The sequence below is a fragment of the Ambystoma mexicanum genome, chromosome 12 (genome assembly GCF_040938575.1).
Source record: "Ambystoma mexicanum isolate Mex_15411 chromosome 12, UKY_AmexF1_1, whole genome shotgun sequence".
NCBI classification, from domain to species: domain Eukaryota; kingdom Metazoa; phylum Chordata; class Amphibia; order Caudata; family Ambystomatidae; genus Ambystoma; species Ambystoma mexicanum.
This window is the reverse complement of record NC_090936.1, coordinates 666,565,149-666,592,167: the sequence shown is the minus strand read 5'-3', so window position 1 is coordinate 666,592,167 and position 27,019 is coordinate 666,565,149. Positions and strand designations below refer to the sequence as shown.

The 27,019-nt window shown below is 46.0% G+C and overlaps 1 protein-coding gene across 3 annotated transcripts in view; it reads left to right on the top strand.

Moving 5' to 3' along the window:
- The window catches only part of LAMB4 (laminin subunit beta 4), a 933,969-nt gene that overhangs the window by 347,736 nt on the left and 559,214 nt on the right, over nucleotides 1–27,019 (top strand). For all 3 annotated transcript variants that reach the window (XM_069629159.1, XM_069629158.1, XM_069629160.1), the window contains one exon: nucleotides 18,045–18,224. In XM_069629159.1, the coding sequence (XP_069485260.1) occupies nucleotides 18,045–18,224 (180 nt within the window). The remainder of the gene's footprint in view (nucleotides 1–18,044; nucleotides 18,225–27,019) is intronic.

Sequence of the window (27,019 nt, the reverse complement as noted above, 5' to 3'; positions counted from 1 at the left end):
GAGCTGGGTATTGCGGGGGACACCCCGCAGCCCCAGACTTTTCTTTTTTTTTCATTTGGCGGGGGGCTAGAGGGATGTCCCGGGCAACCCCCGCTCCCAGTAGCCCCCAAGTCAGACCCCACCGAAACACCAAGTTCAAACTTTTGGTAGTTCAAACTTTTCGTGGTGTGTGTTTTAGGTCTTTTGGTGGGGTCGGACTTTTAAAGTCGGTCATTTCGTACAATACTGATGAAGATGAGATCGGGACTGTCGGAGAATAGGAGCTCAAAGATGCTTTGTCTGTTTTTGGCCACGGAGTGGGCATTGAATAGGAGGCAGGTGACTTGATGGGATGTGGTGGTTTCCCTAATGCTTGTGGTCGGATCGACTCGGCTGGACTCAGTGGCCGGTGGGGAGGTGTCCGTTGCAGAGGGGGACGTAGCGGGAAGTAGGGTCAGAGAAGTCAGAGTGACTGAACCCGACTGAGAGGTGGTAGTGCTGGTTCATGCCCAGGATTCTTGTTGAGGGGGTGGAGAGTGAGTGAGGTGGGTCAGGAGCAGGAAGCGTGAGTGGGTGGTGGCCGGTCTGCGTGAGATCAAATGAGGTGGATTGGGGGTAGGGAGACAGGCAGAGAGTGGAGCTGGTGTGGTGTGTGGATTCTGGCTGGCTGATGAACGGGTACGAGACTGGGGGGAGATGGAGGTATAGATGAGGTAGGAGAGAAGTCGTGTTCAAAGAGGGTGAGTCAGGGAGTGGCTAGCAGGGAGGTTCTGACAGTTGGGCTGGGGCCGGTGGGGAGGGAGGAGCGATTCAGGAGGGTTGAGGCAAGAAGAGTCGAGGGTGAGAGCGATCTATGTTCCTGGGCTTTGTGCGTTTGGGTGCAGGAGGTGTGTTTGAGAGTGTAGGGGGTCGGAGGGGAAGAGGCCTGAAGCAATAGTTCTGCAAAGAGCAAGGCATGCCATGCTGAGAGAGCGGAAAGGGGTGAAGGGTGTGGTCTGGAGATGGAAGGTGAGGGGTTGCCAAGGGAGTCAGGGGCATGTGTGTGGGGGGTGGGCATAGCAGGTGATGAGGAAGGGGGTCCTGAATGGGTAGAGTTAGGGGTGGGGTAGTTTGAGTGGGTTGGGGCCAGGTTTTTTTGTGGTTAGAGGTGAAATGGAGGGAGGGTGTGTAAACGGGCAGAGAGATGGGATTAGTGGTGCAACGCGGAGCTCTCCAAGTATGAGTGTTTGATATGGAGGAAAGTGCATGCATCCTAGGGGTTCTGGCTAAGGTGGGGAGGGAGGAGCATGCGGGACAGAACTGGGAGGGAAATTCCTGCGAGGAGGTGCAGATGATGCGGTAGTGGTGATGAGGTTGTGTTGTTTGGAGCGCCAGAGCGCTCCTCTGGCTTGAGACTTGGATGTTGTGCAGTGTGTAGAAGTGGGGTGGGTGAGGGTTATTTACCAGTTTAGCAGAGACAGAGGGTGGAAGTGAGGGGATGTTGTGTGGAAGTGTGTGGATGTGGGGTAGGGGAGGGGTGATTCTTGGTGCACCAGATAGCTCCTCTGGTCTGAGAGTTGAAGGGGGTGTAGTGGGAGGAGGAAAGGTGTGAAGGGTCAGAGCTTAAGAAGATTCTGGTGCCAGAGTTGGAGATAGAGAGGTGTTGTGACGTGTTGCCAGGGTTCGTGAATGAAGGTTGAATGAATGTGCTAGTATGGAGGTGGTGAGCCAGGTGGGGTGCTTTTTGTTTTTGCCAGAGGGTTTCTTTTGTTTGTGAGTTGGGAATGTGTGCAGTGAATGGGAGTGATGCTCTCTAATGGGTGTGGAGGAGGGAGAGGTGGTCTTGGTCATCTCTGCATTACTGTCAGTTTTCGGTTGCCAGTCATGGTCGTGTGAGGGAGCAATTTGGCATGTGAGAGATGTTCCGGTCTGAGTGCAAGGTGCAGGTAGGGAGCGCTTAGGTCAGAGGTACCTGGGTCCAAGACACCACGGTCGTTTAGGCTAGGTGGGGATTCCTAAACTGTCAGTGAGGTCCCACACCTGAAAGCTGCCTCGGCAGTTAACATCCATATATTAGACACATGGACAGTGCAAAAATGCCCAGAATGGGGAGCAGCAGCAGAGAGACACTGAATTGATGTAAGATACTTAAACAATGGGAGAAATGTCTATGCCTAAAATGGGGTACAACAGTCAATGCAACAACACCTGGATCTGGGACACCTGGATAAAGGGAGGAAGAGCCTAAAATGGGGGGACAGCAGTATGTGCAATAACACCTAGATTTGGGATACTCGGAAGAGGGAGAAAACACCCACAATAGGGACAAACGTAAATGTAATACACCTAGGTTTGGGACACCTGGATAGTGGGAGAGGGCGCCTAAATGTGGGCAAAACACCTGGAAAGTCCAATAAAGCACCCAAAAAGAGGGCACAGTAGTACATGCAACACACCCAGACTTGGGAAATCTGGATGGTGGGAGACAGTGCCTAAAATGGGGCACAACAGTAAATGCAATAACACCTGGATTTGGGAAACCTGGATAGTGTGAGAAAGTACCTGAAATGAGGGCACAACAGTAAATGGAATAACACCTGGATTTGGGACACCTGGATAGTGTGAGAGAACTCCTAAAATGAGGGCACAACAGTAAATGAAAAAAACACCTGGATTTGGGACACCTGGATAGTGGACGAAAGAGCCTAAAATGAACGCACAACAGTAAATGCAGTAACACCTGGATTTTTTTTTTTTAATTGAAACCTTCAGTTTACAATAAACATTTGTTACAATCGTTCTTCACATGTCATAGAAATCATTTTCATTGCTTTAAGGAATAAAACAAAAAAACACTCGATCTGATACATTTTCAAGACTTAAGGAAGTGAGAAAAAATCTGACTTCATTTGCACATCAAGTTTCTAATGTCTATCATACCATAAAACTTCATTGCAATTTGCTATCAAAGTATCTTTCAGACAGTCTACTGATCCTCCTTTCCCAATATCATGTCCATATAGTTGACAATTGCGCTTTACAACTTTTTGTTGTTTCCTGATATGGCATTGGTCCACCAAGCTTCCATATCCTGATTTAGCGGAGCAAATTTTCCAAGATGTAAAGTTTGCTGATTGGTGGTTTCACTGCAATCGATTAACAGATGTTTTATCAATTCAATTGCAGAACTACAGAAGCGACATGAGTTGTCAATTACGTTTTTGTCACATCGAATCCACATCATCTCTTTTGTTTTTAATGCATTTAGTCTCAGTCTTAAAAATTGAGCGCAGTGATGACTAGATGGTCAATGTTGGAGATATCTCGATTGGACATGTAGCTTATTTTCGCCAACACCTAATGATATTTCAGAGTAGAGCTTTGCTCGTTTTTCTAAGTTTGTTATCCAGGACCAGGTTTCGAATTTCCTATAAGAATTTCATCTAGTCGGTTAAACCACATTCCTAATAGCCGTGTTTGAACACCCTTTTTGTCATCCACAAATATCTGATAAGCAGGAGTAGAAGAACTCATGAGCATTTTTCGCATGGCGGCAATCGATTTCCACACTACTATGCTGTGCAGAGAATTAATAGCCAATTCATGCTGCAGCGCTGTCATTTAGATGTAACGTGGGAGTTTTAGTGCTCTACGCCAAAAATATCCTTCTGGTATTTGCCAGTTATTCTGTTGGATGTTCCACCCTGCTTCCGAGCCAAATGAAATTGTAGGTACCACCTTTTGTAGATAGAAGGACATCATGGGAGCTATCATAAACTTTCCGTATTCGTTGTAAATTTTGGCAGCTTGAAGGCCAAACATTGTCATCCAGTTTATAAGATCTTGATACCAAGGAAGTTCTCATAGAGAGGTGTTATACAGAATCCCTAGATACCTTATTGAAGAAGCAGTACTAAATGATTTGCCTCCGATCTTCCATCGAAAAGACTTGTCCGTCTTTCCTCCTGGTGGTCCGATTGACATGATTTTGGATTTTGCAGTGTTTATTTCAAGCTCATTTTCCAACAGATAATTGAGTAATTTATTGAACAAGCGCAGAAGCCCTATCTGTGTACAGTCGATAAGAACCAGATCGTCTGCATAGATGACGCATCTTATTGGAACATTATTTATTTTTGGGGAAAAACAGTGTACTTGATCAAGGGCGACGGGGAGATCAGATATAAATATTTTAAATAACTCTGCAGCCAACGGGCATCCCTGTTTTACGCCCTTTTCAGTTTTCATCAATCATGTTGGACAGGTCACCCTTTTGAATTAGTCTTACCTGTATTGTCATCTTCATGTGTAGTGCCTTCACTGGTTCGAGAAGCTCAGAAGGACAATTCCACTGAGACATGTTTTGCCTTAACTTTTCTCGATTAACACAGTTAAAGGCTTGTCTCATGTCAATAAACGTGAAATATATATTTCTTTCACCTTTAGTGCTTCCAGTTTCAATATATTCAGGATAAGAAGATTTACTTCTATTCCGACACCCTTGGTAAATTCAGGCTGGCGATGATCTACAATTTTTGCATAAATCGGCCATTTAGCCAATTTTTGTTGTAAAAATGAGCCGCAAATGTTTCCAATAGTGTCCAAAAGGGCATTCAAGCGATAATTACCAGGATCATCCCGATTGCCCTTCTTATATATTGGAACTACAATAGCCTTTAACCGTGATGTTGGAATCTGCTTTGTCAACGAAATCCTGGCAAACAGAACTTCAATAAATTTTGCCCATTGTGTTTTGTGTTTTTTTAACATCACATTAGAAATTAGGTCAGGGCCAGCTGCACGTGAGTTTTTCAGATTTTGAATTGCCAGTTTGATGTCTCCAAGAGCAATTTTCATTGGCCAGGGAAACCTACTGTCAAGATCTATCACTGGAGTTTCATTTTCCGATTTTTTTATATACTTTAGTAAAGTGCTTCTCCCATGTCGCTCCAGCAATTTCATTTGAAATGGCTGGACTAGATTTTGAATGGCCTTCATTCAGTATTGCCCAAATTCCACGTGTGTTTTTTGTCACCAGAAGCTCCATCATAGTTTCAGCATGCGCTTGTTCTCTAATTATTGCAAATGATTTAGCCCAATTACGATAGCGTTGTCGTCTGATCTTTGAGGCTAACTTGGCTTCTTCATTTGGTAATTTCTTTAGCTGTCTCAGATCTCTATGGAGAGTTTTATTTGCACTCTGAATTGCATGGCTAAAGAGATGCTTATGAGCGAAGCCAATGACCTTCGCCAATACAAAGGTCACCGTAAAGTCTGTCAGCAAGGGTGCATAGTTCGAATCTCGATGTTTAGATGAATTGAATAATGTTTCACTCAGATGTTGTATTAGAAACTTGTTTAGCCGTAGCCTATTTCCGCCTCCATTTATGGTTACTGGTTCGGCATACTTTGAAGCGAATGGCACCCATTTCATAAACCAACAGAGCCACGAGAGGTCGTGATCACTGTTCTTCATGCGAATCACTTGTAGATCAACAACTTTTTCAAGTACATTTCTTGAGGCCCCTACATAATCCAGAATCTTGTGGCTCTGCTCTCTGTGCCAGGTAAAATTTGGTGGTTGGTCGCCCTTTCCATTTAGCATTGAGCAGTTTCGACTTTTCAGAGAGGAGAGCCAACTTTGGCCTCTTGTGCTTACTAGATTATCTGGAATACGGGTATGTATTTGTTGCTTTGTATCTCTTGTAAACCATGAACAAATCAAGTCACCACAAATGAGTATTGACAGATTGTTATAAGCTAGTATGGCGTCATCAATTAATTGGCTGACCTACTGTACAAAGGATTTTGTGCTGATCTTTGCAGGATTCCAAAACCATTTATTAGTAACATGTGTCTGCGGTTTGAAGTCTCAAGTTCTTTTGACTGAATAATCGTTCCTCGTACAAACAGATTTGGACTGATAGACTTCAAAACGGACCACCAGTTGTTTATGTGTATCATGGTTAATAGGCCAGAGAAGGGTCTGCCGGACGCATTTTTCCGAGCAGAGTTTAAAAAGATGTTAAAGCATGTGCAGGGCGAATGGGTGGGGTTGGTCAAATTTCACTATCACCAGTCCAGCCCAGACTGGTATGCCGACCTTGTGTCCTAACTTCCTATTATTGGAAAAGTCGCAAAATGGGCAATCTCCCGAAATTGCCTATAGTGATAGCATATAGGGCCGGACCCCACCCTGTGAACGGCGAATGGGTGGGGTTGTTCAGATTACATTATCGCCATTACATCCCAGACTGGTATGCCGAGCTTGGGTCAAAATGTCAGGCCACCAACTGTTGTGGGGCTGTAGCCAAAAATCGCAAAATGGGAAATCTCTGGAAGTTGCCTATACTGATAACACGGGACTATTGCATGGGGTTGGCCACATGTCACTATCGCTGGTACATCCCAGACTGGTATGCTAACCTTGGGCCACCTTTTCAGTCCACCAACTGCTATGGGGCTGGAGCCAACCCCAAACATACAAACACACTTTCACAAATATATATATATATATATATATATATATATATATATATAATAGATTGTAGAAGGTGAATTAGTAATTTTTTTGTTTGTGGGATATTTAAAGGCGATTAAATGAGTGACTCCATGTTATCTGGACACCACAGGGATATCTTTTTAAAATCATTGGTTTCTGGTATGTTAATCAGTAGAACCAAAACAAAAATGACAACTCCCTTGAATCCATTGAAGGACCAGGACTGGAGGACATGTGTTCAGGTGACATGGAGCACCTTGCCAAACTATGCTGCTACTAGAGGCAGACATACACAAAACGTTTGAGTAATTAGGCAAAAAAGCAATTGAGTTACCCTTTATGTGTGTGAGAGAGAGAGAGAGAGAGAGAGAGAGAGAGAGAGAGAGAAAGAGAGAGAGAGAGAGAGAGAGTTATTTAGTGTGAAGAAGTCGTATCTGCAAAGGTAGAAAACAAGAATTAACAAAGCCAGCAGTTTTGTCTTGTATATAGTGAAGAATGTGTCTGTGTTGCTACTGTAGGTATTGAAATCACATGCCCATGTACTCTCAAAATGTGCCTAGCACTACAATTGCTTGTCCAATTTACCATCATTTGATAGTTTTTACCAGGATATGTTACCATGCACACTTGCCATTCACAATGAAATAAATAGATAACAGGGTGGCAATAGATGATGTTGTGGCAGCAACATCTAGGAGAGTGCCCTTCATTTAGACAACAATCATACAGATGGGTTAAGGAAAATTAATTCCTATTTGTATGGCTGTTGTATATGTTTTCTACTTATTATGTGTACTTATTAATTTCAAGTACAACTCAATAACATGTTATTTAATTTGCAATGATGTCATGATTTTGTAGAGGGAGTGCAGTGTGGGGTAGAAGTAGAGGAGCAACGTGGGGGAGGGATGGCGTGTATTCTGGTGTTTCACCCTGGATGCAATATTGTCTAGACACTGCCCTGCCCAGCATTCACTTGTACCACTGATTATAATATTCATCCATACTACACCTTTCATCAATGCAGGTAACCCTGAGAATGCCCTGCTCCCAAGTGTACTATGTTATGTTATATTATGTTGATTTATACCGCACATTGCTGCCATTTACATGTTCTCCAGGTGCTCTTGTGGATCTCAAAGGGAAAGTGGGGATGTGATAGTTAGGGGAGATAGAGGAAGAGACAAAGCGTTGTTCTTAGCTGTTGGTGTCTGTAGGACAAGGAGCAACTGGCATCTGTGTGGGTGTGTTTTCTAAGTGGGTTTTGGTGTGTACACCAGATGTGTATTGTTTGCAGATGGTAGCCATCCAGTGTTTAGCTTGTTAGAGTGTTTGAGTTTATGGGTGAGATTTGTAAGAAGGTTATGGAGACGTGGTGTTCTGCAGAGTTTTAGTGAGGATGTTTTCTCTAGAACTTTGTGGCATGCCTTGGTCAGTATGTGCTGGGTAAGCTTGGTTGAATAGTACTGCTGTTAGTAGATTTTTGTGGACGTAGCAGCAAAAACAACAGGGCACAGTGTAAAAATTAGATTCGTGTTTGCTGGGATATCCACGTTGATACGAGCATGAAAAGTGAACAGCTTCAAGTATGATGCTGGGAGATTAGACTTTCCTAGTTATGAGGTGAAAGAACCTGCAAAATCTTTTGTTTGGGATTTCCCAATGTGAACATTGTACATATTGGTATGGGGAAATATATTCCCCAAGATGTACCTATGCAGGAAAATTGACAGAGTCAAAATTGTGCAGCCGCTCAACGCACCATTATAGGCACTTAGGTTTGAGAAGTCTCAACGACTGGCATCAACACTGTTAAAGAAACAATTCAACACACACACATAGGGCACTCACACTCAGGTGTGATGCACAATTGGGATTGTGGTAGGTTAGAATCAGGAGACGGACACAGAGGCATGATTGTTAAAGAAAAAAGAAGACCTAAGCTCTCCCTAAGCCTACAACTCCAACCCTACTCGATGTCAGGAGGTTTAAACAGAAATAAAGTAATCGGTCCAGAATCCCAATCTAAGCTAGTTCATGTCCCGCCCACTCAAAAGGAAATAACAAACAAACACAGGCATTGGGAACTGCCCAATTAAAGGGATGGCTGCTGGTTTCTGGCCTCCACCTCCTGGTCTCATTAGCATAGGCCCTTGCCTGTGTATATAGTTCCAATAGTACTGTTCACATCCTACTGGAGGGTCGTCCCGGGACTCCAGTCAGGTCTCCTTTACTGACTTCCTTCACTCTAGGTTCCTCACTGTCCTTCTCCCTTCGCGGATACATTGGTCTTTCTGGCTCCCCCTACTCTGTGTGGTTTCAGTCTCTTCCCCACTCTGAGGCTCTGCTCCCTGTCACTCCCCCCTCTGAGGTTTCTTCCTTCTTTCCCCACTCTGGGGCCCCCCCTCTTTCTCCCTCCCCACTCTGGGGCCCTCCTTCTCTCTTCCTAGTCTGGGGATTCTCAGTTCTCTCCCAACTCAGGGTCTTCTTGCCCCCTACTGTGGGGCTTGTTTCTTTCTCTATCCCCATTGCGGGCTTCTCCGTTTTCTCCCCACTCCAGGGCTTCCTGGTTCTCTCCCCACTGTGAGGCATCTCGGTTCTCTTCCACTATGGGGCCGTTCTCCCTTTTCCTTGCTTTACTGTTAGCCTTTCGGTCCAATGGAGCCACTGCGTACCTTCTTCTTCTGAGTGATGCTCCTCAGAAGAGTTATAAAGTCTGCAGGAGCCTTCTCTCGCCACTGAGTCGCTTGCATGACACATTAACTGGATTCTGCATCAACAGCTGACGAATTCTCTATCTCACTCACTGAGTGCGAGCCCTGTTGGTGGCTTCTCCTCGGGTCTTTGCCCCAGCGCTCCAAGGTACTTTGTTTTTGTCTGCACAACTGGGCAGGATTCCTACAGTTACTGGTCCATTGCGGATTGCTGCACTTTCATAGGGCAGATCGCCGGGACGCAGAGTCTGGCTTTCTATCTTCCTTAATGGCACCTCCATTGAACTACGCTGGCTTCATGCAGTGGCTCTTTTGATTAGTTCTGTCAAGGACGCTCCTCTGGGGGGCTGGTCGGTCCACCTCTCTGCTGTCTACCATGAGAACCTGGGATGGTTTGAGCCAGAAGCCAAGTCAGCCATTACAAAAGGTGTTATAGCATTATCATACTCCTTAGCTCCCACATGTCCCGTAAAGGTGTTTGAGTCTGATGGGGCAGGATGGTGACCTGTACCCCTCTCTGAGGTTTTACTGTACCCTAAGGGAGGGTCACCTCCAGAGGTATCCAACTTACCCTGTACCCTAGGGGGTGTTATTGTACCGGGCTCACTTCCCTCGTCCCAAAGTGGGTGGCTACCCATTGGGGAGAGGTGACGATCGTCACAGGGCATAATGTCCGGGCAATGTAATGCACCATCCGCAGGAGACCCAGCTCGGAAGGATCAAACAATAGTGCGCCAGAAATTATAAATGCAGTGTGGTTTTGATGTGATACCCAGGTGGGGAGCAAGAGTTTAGGCCACTGGAAACATTCTCCTATTGGTCCAAGGTGTTGTGTTGTTTTAATATATGTAATGGTGTTTGTTTTGATGTTGTAGGAAAGCACCTAGACGCTCACACCAGGAAAAATATGGCTCGCTAGGCAAAAAGGCCCAGTACACCTCTTGCAAGGATAACTAGGTTTATTTCCACACAAAAATGGAAAGCGTCAACAAAGAACTCTGCTGCAACTGAACGTTCTGCCAAACTCTGCATGAGCAGGACATTAAGAAGGTACATTGTGCCTCATTACGAGTCTGGCGGCAACCAGCCGGTTTTTCCAGCTCGGTTACCGCCGGACTTGTATTACCAATCCGCCTCCGTGACTCCCGGAATTACCAGGGCATTATGACCCTGGTGTCCTGGGAATTCCGGAGGCGGAATTCGGTAAATCCCCATTCCCATTGAGTCCCATAGGAGTCTGCAGGACTCGGGATCGGGCGGTCCGGAATTAACAGTGGCGGTGGGTTTACCGCCACTGTTATTTCCGGACCGCCCGACCCGTAATGAGGCGCATTGTGTCATTGGTGACCAGCATCGCTTTAAAAACAGCAGCGCTCAGGTTAGAGAAGATATCACACAAAGCAAAGGTAACACTCAGCGGCTGGAGGCCAGGAAAATGGCGACGGTGTGCGGTATGAATCTCACTAACACAACATAATATAGTACTGCGCATGTTCCAGAAATGCAAAGAATAAGTGTTGATTTAAAGCCTTTATTCTGTCTCAGGACCAGGCAGACAGGTGTTACGTGTTGACATGTTTGAAAATCCATCTCCCATTCAGTTTGAGTTTACAAGCCTTATACTTGGATGGCATTTGCAGAGGGCAGTGATTGTGACCAGCTCCTGTCCTCAGTTATGGTTTTCCCTTGGCTTCAAGAAACTCAGGCTACTAATATTCCGCATGATGGGGCCTGCCTCTTCCTGATTGGTTGATGCCAGTGGCTTCCATTGGTGGCCACTGAGAGTGGCAGGAAACGGATCTATGTGATTACTGTGCATTTTTTACTGCGACACACGAAAATGTCGTTTTCTTGTTCTCCCCCTTTTCACCGCATATATATGTGCGAGAAGACCGCCGCAACTCCCCCACCCACTCCCTACCACATCCATTATTCACTGTACCCATCCCCCTAGATATATATCGGTTGAAATGGGGATCGTTTGTTGCAGTAAATAAATGCGCAGTCATTGTGAGATCCGGGAGGAAACGCCTTGCGGGGAAAATGCTATTCACTTTCCTTGCACTCCTACTTTCCTTGTGTGTTTCTTGCCTATTTTGGCATACAACATGTACATTTTTCTGAAACCTTCTCTGTCTTTTCTTCACATTTACCATTTGCTGTCTGTCATGTGAAGTAGCGGGCCCACACTGTCCATCTTGAAAAAGTGCTTTAAGTTTGAAACATGTATCGATCTATGCAGGAACACAATGCAATCATGTTTGACTCCAAACACACTCTTGGCATTTACGGTGGTTACTGTGTCCTATGTTACTTCTTGATTTGTGTCTCATTCCTTTGCATTTGGCCTTCCCCGTGGGAATCAAACTTCAGGGGAAGATGCAAAGCTGGCAGGGACCACTAGTAGCCGTCTTCTGCCCCAACTAGAAATAGTCATTATTAACAGAGATGAAATTATAAAGATGTAACAGGCACAGACAGGACTTTAATCCTTGTCATTCCATCATTCCAATTGTCCTCACAAACCCCCCGCGTATTTAAGGGGGCCAATCCCAGCCACCCTCCTGCATTAGATTAGTCAGCCAATGGTCACCTATGTGTCAGGAGCAATCTTACACTAAAGGGGTGCGTGGAAGTGATGGCTTTGTGCCCTCTTCATTGGCAGCCGGTCCCTCCGCATTGATGCAAATCCCTTTTGAGAATCAGGGATTTGCATCCTGGGGGAAAGCAAGTGTAAGATGCAAGCCATAAATTGCGCCTGGCATCATGCGTCCATGGGCCTTTGTGGGTTGGCCCCATTGTGTTCCAAAGTCTCTGCTTAGAACATTCAAGATGTCATAAAATAGGGCCCTTAGCTTTCTCAAGGTACTCAAGCAGAAGACATTGTACATAATCAATCCTGCTCAAGTGAAAAGGGGCAGTAACTTCAGAATGGACATCAGGTCCTTTCCAATGATTGCCACATCATGTTATAAATTAAGCTGTTGTATTGGGTAGGCAATAGCTGATTTTAACAATTCACTGAATACACCTGTTTGCCAGTTGTTTTTCTTCACTTTTCCAGACTTCTAGAGGACAGTGAAAGAAGCTATGTAATGGTAACAGGGAACTTCATAAACCAATAATTCAAACTGCGGAGTCCGGCCTAACAAATTCTACCCCTCAACGCATATCACAACATATACGGCTCTCCTCCAACCTAGAACAAATTGTTTCCTGTCCTCATTTGAGACATTTCCGGTTTTCTGATCCGTCTCAGTGTGACTATCTCGATCAGTGTCCCACTGGCTAAACATGTATGACCACATTCACAAAGATCACCATCTGCACGTTATGGCAGGTGTAAGTTATGAGTAAGTGTAGTCTTAACTTGTGACTGGGCTAGGTATTCATTCACAAGGAACCATGTCCAAGACATGGGTAACATACACTTGATGGAAATTAAGCATGCAATTGGTCGGATTCACAAAGAAACCTCACGTTGATCTCTAGTACGGCAATTTCTGGTGGTTAGTTCAACAATTCCATTTACATCACTCAGAGATGTCAGTTAGTTGTGCAGATCCATGGTGGAAATGCAATCACATGCTTGTGAACATTCATTTAAGATGCTACTCGTTGTATCTTTACCACAATGTGCACTTCCATTGCCCCTCCTTCGTACAGCCCTCAAAACACCAATTTCCACAGGTCTGGTAGTGACGTAGGTATGCACAAATTACACGTGTTTGTGTAATTTGCTAAAAAATGCATACATGTTCAAAATACATAACTTATTTTGTAAATTGTGTATAACCAACCATGTGTGTGGGTTGTGTGTAACTTGCACATGCATAAGTTTGCAAGAAAAAAGGGGCACAGTTATTTTCTCAAACCAGCATCCTTCGATAGGAAAGGGAAGTCACCCTGTACCCCCACCCTGGTTGTTTTAGTACAATTACTCTTTTTTACTATTTCAAATCATAACAATCTTGCCCACAACCTCTCCCACTCCATCATAAGTCACACGTATGTCTAGAAATATATTTGTGAAGGCGACTGGTAATGTATATGTATATATGTATTTATAGCAATAATTTATTTCGACCAATAATAGGTCATAAATGTTACATGAAATAACAGTAAATTTCACAAATAAAATATGCATCATTGATAAAATACAAAAATACACAGTGGATAAAAACTAAAGCGCATTTAAAAAGATAAAATTACCCGTTGCACACGAGGTACTCATAGGTCAGTCCCGGCCGCAGTTAAGTGCTTGAGCCGCTTCCTCCCTGCCATCAACAATAAATGCCCCACACCATACAGCACGTCCGGGTCACCAGCCAAACAAAAGTGCAACACCATTGTGGCCTTATTGACATTGAGAAGCATAACTAGAGGTAACAAGTATTTCCTCCTTGTATAAATGCACAATGCTTTCCACTTCGCTAGGGCAAATGGACAAGTGACTGAGTGAGAAGCGTTCCAAATGTGCTTTTGAGTGGGCAGAGGTAAAATGTCAATGCGCGTATTCATATACAGGGCCCTCATTTGTTTGGACGACATACTATCGAGATAGCATTCAAAACTAGGAGTTGATTTCCTGGATAAGTAGGGAGCTAACGTAACTGCGCACACAAGTTTGACTCTAGAATCTCTCTCCCATTGGACCCTGACAGCCTTCTTAAATAGTGCTTTGAAGTTCCCTGTGATAGAGTCAGGTTGCAGCCAGTAGCCTTTCATCCCTGCCGCGGTCAGCTTCCTACGTATAACAGCAGTGAACTACTACCTGGGGGAATGACGCAGCATTCCCATATTGGGCAATTTACAGACCATATGGGATTTCAGAACCACCCCGGCTCGCATGGCCCCGAAATTGGCCAGTGGTGGAGTGGCACATCACTCCCCCAGGTCGTCATTTGGAATGACCCGGAACCAGGGCAAACTTGGTCCTCCCGGGAAGGTTATTACATCACTGACCGCTCTTCTATAGTGGACCAGTTTGCTATTAGACCACAGCCTAGCCCAAAGGAACACTGGCCTCATCTGATATATGTATTTGAGAATGTAATTTGTGTTGCACAAACGTTGATTGAGAGCGGCGGGGACTGTCTGGGACTTAGTACAATCTTATAAGGGTGGGAGAGAGCTGATAAACCAGACGCCGGTCAACGACAAAGAGGGAAGGCCTCGGTCACCAAAAGATGCAAGTAGAGGGAACAGGGGTGATAGGATTCAGCTGCTGGATGTCAGTTAAGTGTGTTTCCATTTCCTCTTGAGATCCACGAGAGGGATGAATGTTGGAATGGTGTTCCATTTCAGTGTGCACTACAGCAGAACTCTTGTTTACTGGGTTTTTCCTTGTTGCATTTCCTGCTTTTTGATTTGGCAATTTCTTGGCCTATTGTGGTTCGGTGACTGTTCGAGGGAGAGCTGTGCTGTCAGATGCAATTGGGGAGGGTTATTTCTCACAGTTCTGTAGGCGATGTAGATGGTCTTGAGGATGATGAGGGTTGAAAAGGCACCCAATGTAGTTATCTTGAGGTGGGATGGATGTGGGTGTATTTCTTGACTTCTTGGATAAGTAGAGCTGCAGCATGCTGAATACCTTTCAGAGAAGACACTGACGGATTTGGAACACCTGCGTGTAGGGTGGTAGCCATCATTCAGGTGGCAGAGGACCGATGTCTGGGCCATGCTTCTGAAGTCTGACTCTGGGATGAATTGCAGGAATGTCTGGGGGAGTGTGAGGTGGCTCACAGAGTTAGTGCTGGGCAGGATGCACTCCCACGTTTTATGACTTAACCAGCACCAACGTCAACAAAGATTTCTTTGAATAATTCATCGTTTTTTAGAGGAGCAAAGGTCAACGCACCCTGGCTAAGTGCGGAATTTGTAATTGAAGTGCAAGACTGCCCTACTCTTAGGACAGGCTACCTATGCTCACTCACGTGATATATTATTTAGTGAAGTTTTAGTGTGAGTGCATTCATCAAAAACAATTTCAGTACTGTCATTTGAGGTTGTAATAACATAATACTTTTCAGCAAAAAGTGTCTAATTTAAACTGATTAATATCCAAAAACTTAGATTCTTGCAGCATGACAACTGTAGACCATCTTCAAAATATAATAGCGCCAGCAAGCCAAATGATAGCACCAGCAAGCCAAATGATAGCGCCAGCAAGCCAAATGATAGCTCCAGCAAGCCAAATGATAGCACCAGCAAGCCAAATGATAGCGCCAGCAAGCCAAATGATAGCGCCAGCAAGCCAAATGATAGCACCAGCAAGCCAAATGATAGGGCCAGCAAGCCAAATGATAGCTCCAGCAAGCCAAATGATAGCGCCAGCAAGCCAAATGATGGCGCCAGCAAGCCAAATGATAGCACCAGCAAGCCAAATGATAGCGCCAGCAAGCCAAATGATAGCTCCAGCAAGCCAAATGATAGCGCCAGCAAGCCAAATGATAGCTCCAGCAAGCCAAATGATAGCGCCAGCAAGCCAAATGATAGCGCCAGCAAGCCAAATGATAGCTCCAGCAAGCCAAATGATAGCGCCAGCAAGCCAAATGATAGCTCCAGCAAGCCAAATGATAGCGCCAGCAAGCCAAATGATAGCGCCAGCAAGCCAAATGATAGCACCAGCAAGCCAAATGATAGCACCAGCAAGCCAAATGATAGATGCATTGATGTTTAACGCGTTTCGGTTCATACATGCCTAAGAAAAATAAAAACAATTAGCAAATGTTAGCACATTAGAAAGGAGAACTCAATTGGATGTAATCAAAAGTACAACCCCCAGCCCAATTCAAGTATAACAAAAAAAGATACCTGTGTATGTAAGAGTCTATTATTGAGAACGTAACAGATTCTCTGTTCCTGTAAATAGACCATAACGGGATTCAGGTCGCCTTTTTTAGGAGAGCATCTTAATACTGGTATAATTTGATCATGTGGTTAAAAGTTACCTTTATTTATCCCCAGAATCACATGGTAAAGCTCGAGATGAACAACCTATGGTAGATGGAGAATAGAAATATATATATAAAGCATATAATGCTATTTGTGCGAAGCCTTTAGCATAACTTCTGTTATGATATTCACTGCACATCAGGTTGGTGCAGAATCCTTTTATCCCAGATTAACATGTCACAATCTGCATGGTCTTCTATGTATATATATGTATGCGCATGGATTCCAGAGGATGCAAAATTGGTAAAATAAATCTTTGCTACTATGCAGCATTTGTTTTGTTGTGAATTTGCATCATGACCTCATCCGCGCGCTGACAGCAGGGCGCGCTGCATTGCGCTCCGATGATCAGAGGGAGCAATGTGCCGAGAGCCCTGCCGGCAGTGAAGTCCTACCTGGGGGAATGACGCAGCATCCCAGTATTGGCCAATTTACAGGCCATATGGGAGTTCAGAACCACCCCGGCTCGTATGGGCCGGAAATTGTCCAGTGGGGGAGTGGCAGGACGTCATTTGGAATAACTCCTTTTTGTTCTTAGAATGCTTTATGAAGACCCTCCATGAGTTCATTGCACAGTTCTCTGATTTGCATCCAAACTTCAGGTGCATTTATAAGTTGCTGCACAGCTAATTCCCACTTTCATCACTCTTAGGGTAACACATGAAACCCCTCTGAATACGGCATTATAAGCATCTTTTATTTTTATTTTTTATTGTGATATAGTTTCATTAAAAAAACTTTTTACACATTTCCTTTCCTCTAAAACTCAGATTTAGAAACATCACTATTTTAGATGTGTTAGTTTCGGTTAATCTCAAGTATCAACAGTCTTCTTTCAATGTGTTAAACCTTAGTCCATTCCCACAATGTCTTGTCTCTTCAGGCTCATCTACTGAGTGTTCCCTCTTTGTTTCATTAGTTTTGCAAGTAAGTCTATTCCTGTACACTTTAACCGTGTAATTCTCCCGTGTAGAAATTCACTCCACCATTCTTCCTTCGATCTTGGCCTGTACTTTCTCAAATGTTTGCTTAGTACTTTGTCTCTGTCGTTGTTTACTGCTTCACATTCAAATAGCAGGTGCTTTACATTTACCAATGTAAAGTGTCTAATTTAAACTAAGCATCTTTTATTCGTAGCAGCACTAAGTGGCAAACCAGTGAAAGACAACGCTATACGTGGGTAGCATAAGGGTTATTATTTGCGGAGAATGACCGGTTATTGTGTTGTGAGCTGCACACTGATTTGTTTAGACTTTCGAAATGATGGAATTAGATAATAATTATTTGCTATGATGCCAAAGGAGAAAACTGAAAAAGTACATTGACTCACTGACCACTTCATGTCCTGCCCTCCTTTGATTAAAGAGAATTGGTGGTCTACCCACTGCCAATCCCCTCACACGCTGCTCTTGCCTCTACCCTCAACCATCAGATGGCGATCTCGGGGCCCACTCCACTCCTGTCCAGTCAGTCTAAAAGTGCACTTCCATGGGAAGCACATGGACTTCATGACAGGAGCGGCAGCACTTCCATGGGAAGTACAGAGACTTCATAACAGCAGCAGCGGCCAGAGGCTGGATATTATAGAAGCGTTCTACTGCCATTTTCATTTCTTACAGCCAAGTTCTAGCCTCAAAGCGGATTATTAAGTCCCATTTTCCCCATTCTTTACCCTTGTTAAGGTACACCTTGGGTTTTATATTGCAAGAGATGTATGGGCTGTCCTTAAGTTCTTCAGTGACATTTGGAGGTAAGCAAAATCACTTTACCTTAAAAATAACGGGTTAGTATTGCAACAAATGTATAAGGGTTCCTTGCAGTATTTTGTAAATGTTAGTCCATTCACTTTGATGGAACTGTTCAGTTGAACAGCAGGCTTGCTTTGTAAACATTTGTGTGTGTTTGTGCTGCAGCTTGTGACTGTGACCCCGAAGGCACTCTGTACAATGGAAGGTGTGACAGCCAAACGGACCTGGCCCTGGGAACAGTGGCTGGCAAATGCCTCTGCAAGGAAAATGTTGACGGCCCTCGATGCGACCGGTGCAAAGCGGGCTACTTCGGTCTGAGCGCTAACGATCCTCTTGGCTGCCAGTGTAAGTAGCGTGTTTCTTATTTCTTAGTTTTTGGAGCTGCCAGAAATTCAATGTTTATTGTTTCAAAGCAATGTTATTATGAACACGCTTCCAAGAAAGCTGGGATCTGTTGGGGTTACAGGATATATAATGTTAACCAACACCATTTTCCGATTCGAGATCCTTGTCTTGCTTAGCAACAGCCACTAGCTGTATTTATTTCCCCTCCTCCCCCACCACCACTGATAGGCCTAATGGTTAACTGCACCTCTCCACTCTCTTCATTGCGTGGCATTGGACGCAAACTGCACTTTCCATGTGCAAGCTTTAGGCCATCCTGAACATGTGGCATTATCCAGGGTTTTGTGGGGCTGGCCCTGAGAGCCTTCACCAAGATGGCGCCGAGCGCATGCTGATGAACAGTGACATGCCATGCTGTGCTTAAGCTTGTCCGGGCTTCCTGGTAACGTCAATGGTAGTTTAGAAGTTTGAGCACTCGACTTTGCAAATGGAGCAGCCCAGAAACTGACTTTGAATCTTGCATTCAGTGCCTTTTTTCATGGCTTAAAATGGTGCACAGTTAAAACAAAAAAATTTTTTTTAACTGTGATTTCAGTTTAATTTTGGTGGTAACCAATCACCTGTACAGCTTGGTAGCTGAGAGTTTCTGTTTGTGTGCCTCTGAGCTTCAGGTGATCCCTTTCCTGATCACATAAATCCTCTGCCATTTTGGAACCTCTAGATGAGGATTGCTGTTTTATTTATTTATTTTTATATTATTATTTTTTTTTCATCTTCAAACAGTGGCTACACATCACTTAATGCAGCAAGATCCTGTGGCTAGAGTGCTTGTTTGTTTGCTAGTCTTGTGGCTTGATATCCCGGAGTTCAAAGATCAAAGTACTGATTGCCTGATATCTGTGCAATTTTAACAAAAAAAACATAACACAAGGGTATACAAATTGGGTCAATTACAGGATGGTGAGAAAATGAAGGAGCAGAAGCAGCAACGCAATGTATATAATTACCTCATATTCATCGTGGGGGCTGTGCGTAATCCACTCACTGGGCCTCATCATGAGTTTGGCGGAAACCCTTAAAATCGGCGGTAAAGCTATCAGCGCCGAATTTAAGTGTCCGTCGGATCACGAGTACAAATACTGCCGGCGCCATTAGAGCCGGCGCAAGTACAGCCGGCTGTAAAAGTGTCGGCTGTTAAAGCGCCAGTATCATTGCGCGCTAAAACATAGCAATCACGAGTCTGGCGTAGGCGCTATTAGCGCCAGAAAAGCAGCGGATAATCTGCCGAAAATACCCCCAGCAAAATGCTGGAGGTAAAAGAACACAGGGCACAGCAATAAGGGCCCAGGTGAAACCAATGCAAATCAGAGGCCTACAAAGGACCGACCCATGCACAACACACCCTCTCCAACACCATTACACCAGCAGGAGCAGGGAGGAGACAGCAATAAGGGCCCAGGAGAAACCAATGCAAATCAGAGGCCTACAAAGGACCCACCCGTGCACAACACACCCTTCCCAACACCATTCAACCAGTAGGAGCAGGGAGGAGACAGCAATAAGGACCCAGGTGAAACCAATGCAAATCAGAGGCCTACAAAGGACCCACCCATGCACAACACACACTTCCAAACACCATACTGCCATTTGGAGCCGGGAGCCTTGATGTGGACATTTACCTGCTGCGTCTGGTGCTACAGAGGCCAGCCAACCAGGCCAGGGCCCTGGGAGCGCAGAAGTTGGTGGGGATGAGGAGAAGGAGGAGGAGAGCAGCACCAGCAAGGTGGCCAGCCATCCCCAGGCCTAGGCCAACACCCTGGGCCCTGACTGATGGCCAGTTGGTGACCGAATATAGGCTGACAGGGCAACAATCACCCAGTTGCTGGACACAATCCAGGCTGAAATCGGCAGCCGTATAGCCATCAGCACAGCAGTGCCCCCGCTTGTGAAGCTTGTGTCCGTGCTACAATTCCTGGGGACTGGCAGCTACCAACACACCGTTGCCATGGTGCATGGCATGGCCCAGTCCACATTCAGTGCCATGCTGGGACAGGTGCTGGATGCAATGTTGATCCATGTGAATGAGCACATTGCATTGCCAGCCACACAGGCACAGGTGAACCATGCTGTTGCCCAAGTTCCGAATGTAATAGCAGTCCTGGACTGCACACATGTAGCACTCGTACCACCCCAGGCACATGAGGCAGCCTACAGAAATCTGAAAAATTACCATTCCCTGAATGTGCAGATGACATGTTGCCCTGACCTCACCTTTAGCCACTGCTCTGCCTGCTACCCAGGATCCACCCACAACTCCATGGTCCTGGGCAACAGTACCTTGCCAGCGTACATGGAAAGGCACCAAGGCCAAAACACATCGATGCTGGGTGAGTACAAATGTAGTCCGTAATGCATGTTGAATCAAATCTGAGGGGGCTGGTCACACACAGTGAAATCCTTGCATGGCAACAGGCAGCACCATCACTGCAGCATTTCCATGCATGTACCTTGCACAATAACCCTTGGACATGTCCAACACAGCAGAACACACCCAGTCAGGATGTAAAAGACATGTGGCAGCACAGTGACATATGGAAGGCCTACTACCACAAAGCCTCCTGTGTGAGTTGCACTATAGTTTCCCACCCTGACACAGTACAGACATCCCACCCTGGCCACCCGACAGTCATGCCAATGTTACACAAAAGTTGGCACATCCACAAAACCACTACACATCAGTAGTGTGATTAACAACAATGTACATCCCTGAAACACTGACCCCTGATTGGCCAATCACATGCCTGGAGAACAGTACATAATAGTGGCAAGCAGCAAATGCAACAGCAGCCAAAGGGAATGTCAATGACACATGGGCCAACCACTTGTCGCATGCACAAGCAGATGGAAGGGTCCCCTCCTCCAGTGGCAAGGAACAGAGTACTGTTGCATTTAGAAACAGAGGCGTAGCAAGTTGTGAGTACTCCATTGAATCAATGCTGCTCCTAGCACAGCACACTCCACAATGTAAGTGACCAAATGATAAGTAGACCACATGTAATACATGAGTGTGATGCACATAACTACTCACAAATACCTAGTTAAGCAGCTGTATGGCAACCTCACACCATGCATGACCTGGGAGTGAAAGGTTGGATGCCAACATTGCAATAAGATGGCATGACCTTCTCGACACAAACCTGATCCTGATGATAATGTCACTGATGACTGAGTCTTGTGCACCCACTGTACTTACCTTGTCCCCATACCTGCTTAATCTCCCCTGCAGCTGATTCTGGATATCCCCAGTACACATGGCTCATGACCCCTGTGCGCCATCCACACACTGCAGCTGATCGGGCATACAACATTGCCCATGGACGTACACGGATCTGCGTGGAGAGGGCATTTGGACTGCTGAAGGCATGCTTCCGGTGCCTAGCCCGTACGGGAGGGGAATTGATGTATGCACCTGAAAAAGTTGGAAAAATTGTACTGACATGTGCCATGCTGCACAGCATTTGCGGTCGCAGGAATGTGCCACTGCCACCCGATGCTCATGTGCATCCATCTGAGGATGGGAGTGAAGATGATGATGTGCCAGAAGGTGTTGCACGTGCACACAGGAATGGGCTGAGGGAGGGGAGGTTTTCCAGATAGGGCTTGATTGATAATTTTTTTTGATACAGGTGACGGCGACATTTTGCACATGTCACTTGAACATTAAAGAGCACTTAATCACAATCACAAATTTCCATGCTTTGTATGAATTCTAAATGTGATTTATTCAAAGATTGGCTACCCCCCTCCCCCAGTGAACACCCAGCACACAATCCCCTCTCCCCCAGTGAACACCCAGCACTCAATCCCCCCTCCCCCCAGTGAACACCCAACGCACAATCCCCCCTGCCCCCAGTCAACACCCCACAACAGTGCAGGTAGGTGCATGTTCTCAGGGCACCCACAACAATGCCATGTCCAACTATGATGGTCGCGGGTGCTTTCCATGTCCTGGCCCCTCTGGTGTGCAGGATCTCAGGTGGCGCAATGAACGGCGCCTAGGAGAAGGCTCAAGGGATCCCTCTGTGGGTGTAGTGGTGGTTGATGGGACTGACCTGGTTGCCTGCAGATGCTGACGGAGAAGGTTGTTCCCTTCCCTTGTCAGCTCAGTGAGTGCAGATACTGCCTCGCACAACTCCCGTACCCTTTGGCCAAATCCTGTCAGGGCTGAGGTGCATTGCTCCACCACTCTGCGTGTGCGCGCGTTGTCTCGGGCAATGTACTTGCAGCCATGCCATATGGATGCGCTGATGGCCTTGATGTGCCGGCTGTGCACTTTGGCCATGGATTCCACTTTTGCCTGTTTGGCCTCAATTATGTCCAGACGTCCCATCACAGCTGCTCCTGTGATGAAAGGTACCCCTGGTGTGGCGGGTACCGGCCTGCCACTTGTGCGCTGTTGGAGGGGGCTGCATGGGGTCATGTTGGCGGCTTGGATGGGGCTGCCGGGCTCTGAGTTCCCGTCTTCAGGGCTGCCATACGATGGTGTGTCTACATCTGGCTCTGGTGTGTGGACACGATGCACATGCACACATGGGGTTTGTGCTCCCTGTGTTACTGGCCTTGGGATCCCCCGTGGTGTGCCCATCCCTTCGGTGTCGCTGCTTCTGGGGTAATGCAAATGTCCAGCATGATGCGCAGCTGGAGGTTTCTGCCCCACATCGGGCTCTGACCCAAAGGTGACTTCCTCTGCATCGGAAGTCTGCATGGTGGCTTGGGGTGAGCTAGGTGCTGACAGCCTGCGGCCACGTGGGTGCTGCGGCGGTCTGGTTGGGCTGCATTGTGATGATGTGAGATGGGCCTGGCGTCGGTTCCCTTCCACGCGGCCCCTTTGTGGGGTGGTGGTGATGGTTGAGGTACGCTGCCTCGGGCGCTGTGATGGAGTGGCCTCCTCACCGTCATCGTCATCCCGTGAGGTTTGCTGTGTGCCTGTGGGGTACCTAGGGTGTGGATTGAGTTCAAGGCAACCGACATAAGTATCAAGCAGTTCATGCCATCAAGTGGGATTGTAGGCAGTATCAATTATGCATGCCACTTGCATTTTGTTCCATCTCCATGTAGTAATTGGTGGAATGTGTGAGCGTGGAGGAACACTGCATGGAAATGTTTGTGTGCCATCATCACATGCTGGATTGGGATGCACCATGCTCAGGGTCCTGGGGGTGTATTCATGTACATTCACACTCTACGTAGCTGTCCCATGGCTATGGATGCACTTGCAGGGGAGTCTGGGCGGCACTATGGTTCAATGGTTCAAGGGCTCAGTTATGGGTGTCTGCAGTGCCTCACGCTCATTTCTTCACATTCATTCACTCAGGGTCTGCATGTGTGGTCCTTTCAGATGCATGCATTCGGGGTGGGTGTCACCTGCAGTCGGCTCAATAGCAGTGCCTTCCTCCGCTCCACCAATTCCCTCTATGGTGCCCATGTCGATTAGGGCAGTCATCTTCTCCTCCCAGGGTGTGAGTTCGGGTGGTGGTGGTGGCCCTTTTCCAGTGCCCCTGCTTGCACTCCTGTGCTGTGAGAGGATGCCACGCACTCTCACACGCAAGTCATTGAGGCGCTTGAGACAGTCTTCGCCATCCCGGGGCACCCGCCCCACTGCAGACACCCTTTGGCTGATGTTCCACCAGATTTGTGCACGGCGCTGCCCACTGGTCTTGCGCTGCTGCAGTTCTTCATGGTGGATCTCTGCCTCCTCCACCAGTACAGCCAGCTCCTGGTCACTAAATTTTGGCTTCCTGACCCTGTCCAGGGCTGACTTGCCCACAGTGCGCTCCTATGACATAATTCACTCATCCCAGGGGTTAATAGCTTGCAGGGGCTGTGATATCCGATGGATTGTGATTTCCAAGATGGCCACCGCTTTATTTCCCATTCTGACGGTGACACGTTTCCCGCACGCTAATAGCGTGCGCTTATGGCACTAGCTATTAGCGCAGTATGGCGGTAGCGCACGGTGCACTGGATTTACGGGTTCTTGGGCCTTTTCCCGTCAAGCGCTATTTGCGCTACTGCCATGTCCCTGTGCGCGTGCAAGCAAACTCGTGATCTGGCGGACTAGCCGCCGGGGGGCTTGGCGTTAGCGCTAATTACGCTCAATGGGAAAACTGCTGCATTACCGCCCAACTCATTATGAGGCCCTCTGTGTTGTCTGCGTTGTCTCGGGGATCGATCTTTGTGCTATGATATCTTTCTCACATGTTATTCTAATACTGACTGGGGCCCCATCAGCAAGAAACAAAGTACTCGACAAGACAACCAGGCACCCTAAAGACTGAACCCCAGGGTATGTCGTCAGAAAGAGAAACAGTACCTGACCCATGAGAGAGTCTGCAGAGGAGTCGCCCTGATCCATGTGTGAGATCTAGCCCGATCCCTGCTACAGCCAGTGAGGACAGGAAAGCATCCACAGTTGCCAAGCACCAAGTGTCAGGTCCAGAGCAGAACAGATGTCAAATTTAAGTCGTAGGAGATTTCGGCATTGGCGTTCCCCTGGTATCAGAAAGCAAGTCATGACCCTTTTTCATGATCTGGTGGTCCTATGATCTTTTTTGGGGAAAAACAACTTATAGCTTCATTGTGAATCTTACACCTCCAAGAAGCGGACACAATAGACTTTCAAAAATAATCTATTTATATTATCAAAAATTCTATTTGTTTAATAAATATTCATACAGTACAATTAAACAAATAGAAGCAATTTCAATTGAATGATTGAAACCCAGGAAGAAATGCTACATTGATATGCACTGGAGAACTTATTACATGTAGAAAAACCTTGTTTTAGTTAAAAACACTACTTACAGACAGATCCACAAAATCTATTGGAATGACTGCAATCAATTGAAATAGCTTCTATTTGAATTGTACTGTACGAATATTTATTAAACAAATGGAATTTTTGATAATATACATTGATTCTTTTAGCTTTAGCTTGATTTCGGTAGGATGTCTGCGAACCCGGATTTATCGGGCTCCCATAACCCTTATTGCTTTCCCTGCCTCAAATGTCTCGGTTCGTCCAATTTCAACGGTGTTCCTTCTTCTGGAGGGTTCACTTCCCATCTTCTGCTCGGCAGCTAATGAACTGCCCGTCCATAGCTTGGGGTTCTGTGCTCTCCACTGCAGTCTGGTCTTGGCATTAGTTAACAGGCCCCAGGCCCACAACTGCTTCTGTGTGGTCGCACCACCAGGCGAGACAATCACTTTACTGTCTCTTTCTCTTTCATTTTCTTGGCTTCTTCGCCGATCAGGACACCAGCCTTCTGGCATCTGATGAGTGACTTGTTCGCTGCCCATGCTACCACTGGCTTTACGGCCTAGTGTGGCTCTGCCCCTTCAGGACGTCTTCCGTTCAGAGGCTCGCCTCTGCGTGGGATTCACTCTCCTCCATTCAAGGTTCCTTGTCATTTTATGTGCGTCATCTCAAACAATAGGGGTGTGCCATTCTTCTTTAACTATGGAGTTTAGGCATGATCAAGCTTTGCCTGAACCCCAAGAAATCATCCAAAGCAGGGTTTCCAATTCCCATGTAGGCAGATAACGTGTCCTGGACACAGAGTTCCTTACCGGACTGGGAACCCTTGTACCGAAGAGGGGAGTTACTCCCAATGAGGTCCCACTTGGCCAGAACCCGAGGAAGCGTCTCCCCCAGAAGGCTCACCTCTCTAGCTTCAAATGGGGTGGCACCCCTCAGGGGAGAAGGGACAGATAGCCCAGATTCATCACACTAACTATCATGTTAAGTGTCAGACACAATAATCATGTTATGTGTGAAGGTTCCAGAGTCCAAATATCTCATGATCTCTCAGGGTGTGCTGTGAGGAGTCAGCAATGTAGACATATTTTCAAACGAAGACATTTATTAAAATAAAAGTAGGTTGGGAAACAGCCTAACTGGTCATTTTCTAAGAGTAAGTTCCCTACCTAAATATCAACACTAAGTCTATGTCAGGAAGTCAGTAAATGAAAAGCTGTCCTTGTATCTAAAATGTCCTATCCTGACCCTCACACTAAAACAAAACAACAAAGGGTACAAGGGAATGTCTTTATTCTTGGTGTTGGCAAAAGTGTTCCCAACCCAAAATGTAATAATGACTCCACCAAAAATGTTCTCCAAGGTAGAGTCCCTTGGATCCATAGGGTGGTTCCCTTCCACTGGTTTCTTAAATAGAATGACAAAAGTTCTACTTTAATTAACAGTTCCCTTCTTTCTTCACTATACTCACAAAGCTCTTTTTCAATTCACAAGTTTGCTACAGTGTTTCTGTAAATGTTGTTTAACTCTTTAGATTGCCTGGTGTACTCCCCTGCCAGGAATCTCCACTCAATCTCATCCACCTGCTATACTCGCCTGCCAGGATTTATTTTATAATTCCTTCAATCAGTGTCCATGACCTGATATATTCGTCTGCCAGTTTTTCTTTTATAGTTACTTTCAGATTCTCTGGTTTACTCTCCTAGGAATCTTTGCATATCTTCAACTGGTTGGTGTACCTGCCTGCCAGGACTTCTTTTAATTGACTGAAAGTTCCTTTGTTATACAAAAGTGTTCTATACCATGAAGTTCTTGGTATATTTGTTTATGGAAGCACTTGCTCAAACTTCTCCCCCACACTGGCTTCTCTTGCACCTGTATTGGATTGGGGTTTCTCTTGGTACTGTGGGGGTCATTACAAAATGTTCTGGAAAAATGCTGGTAAAACGGCCGCTACTACCAGCTCTGGCATTTTTCC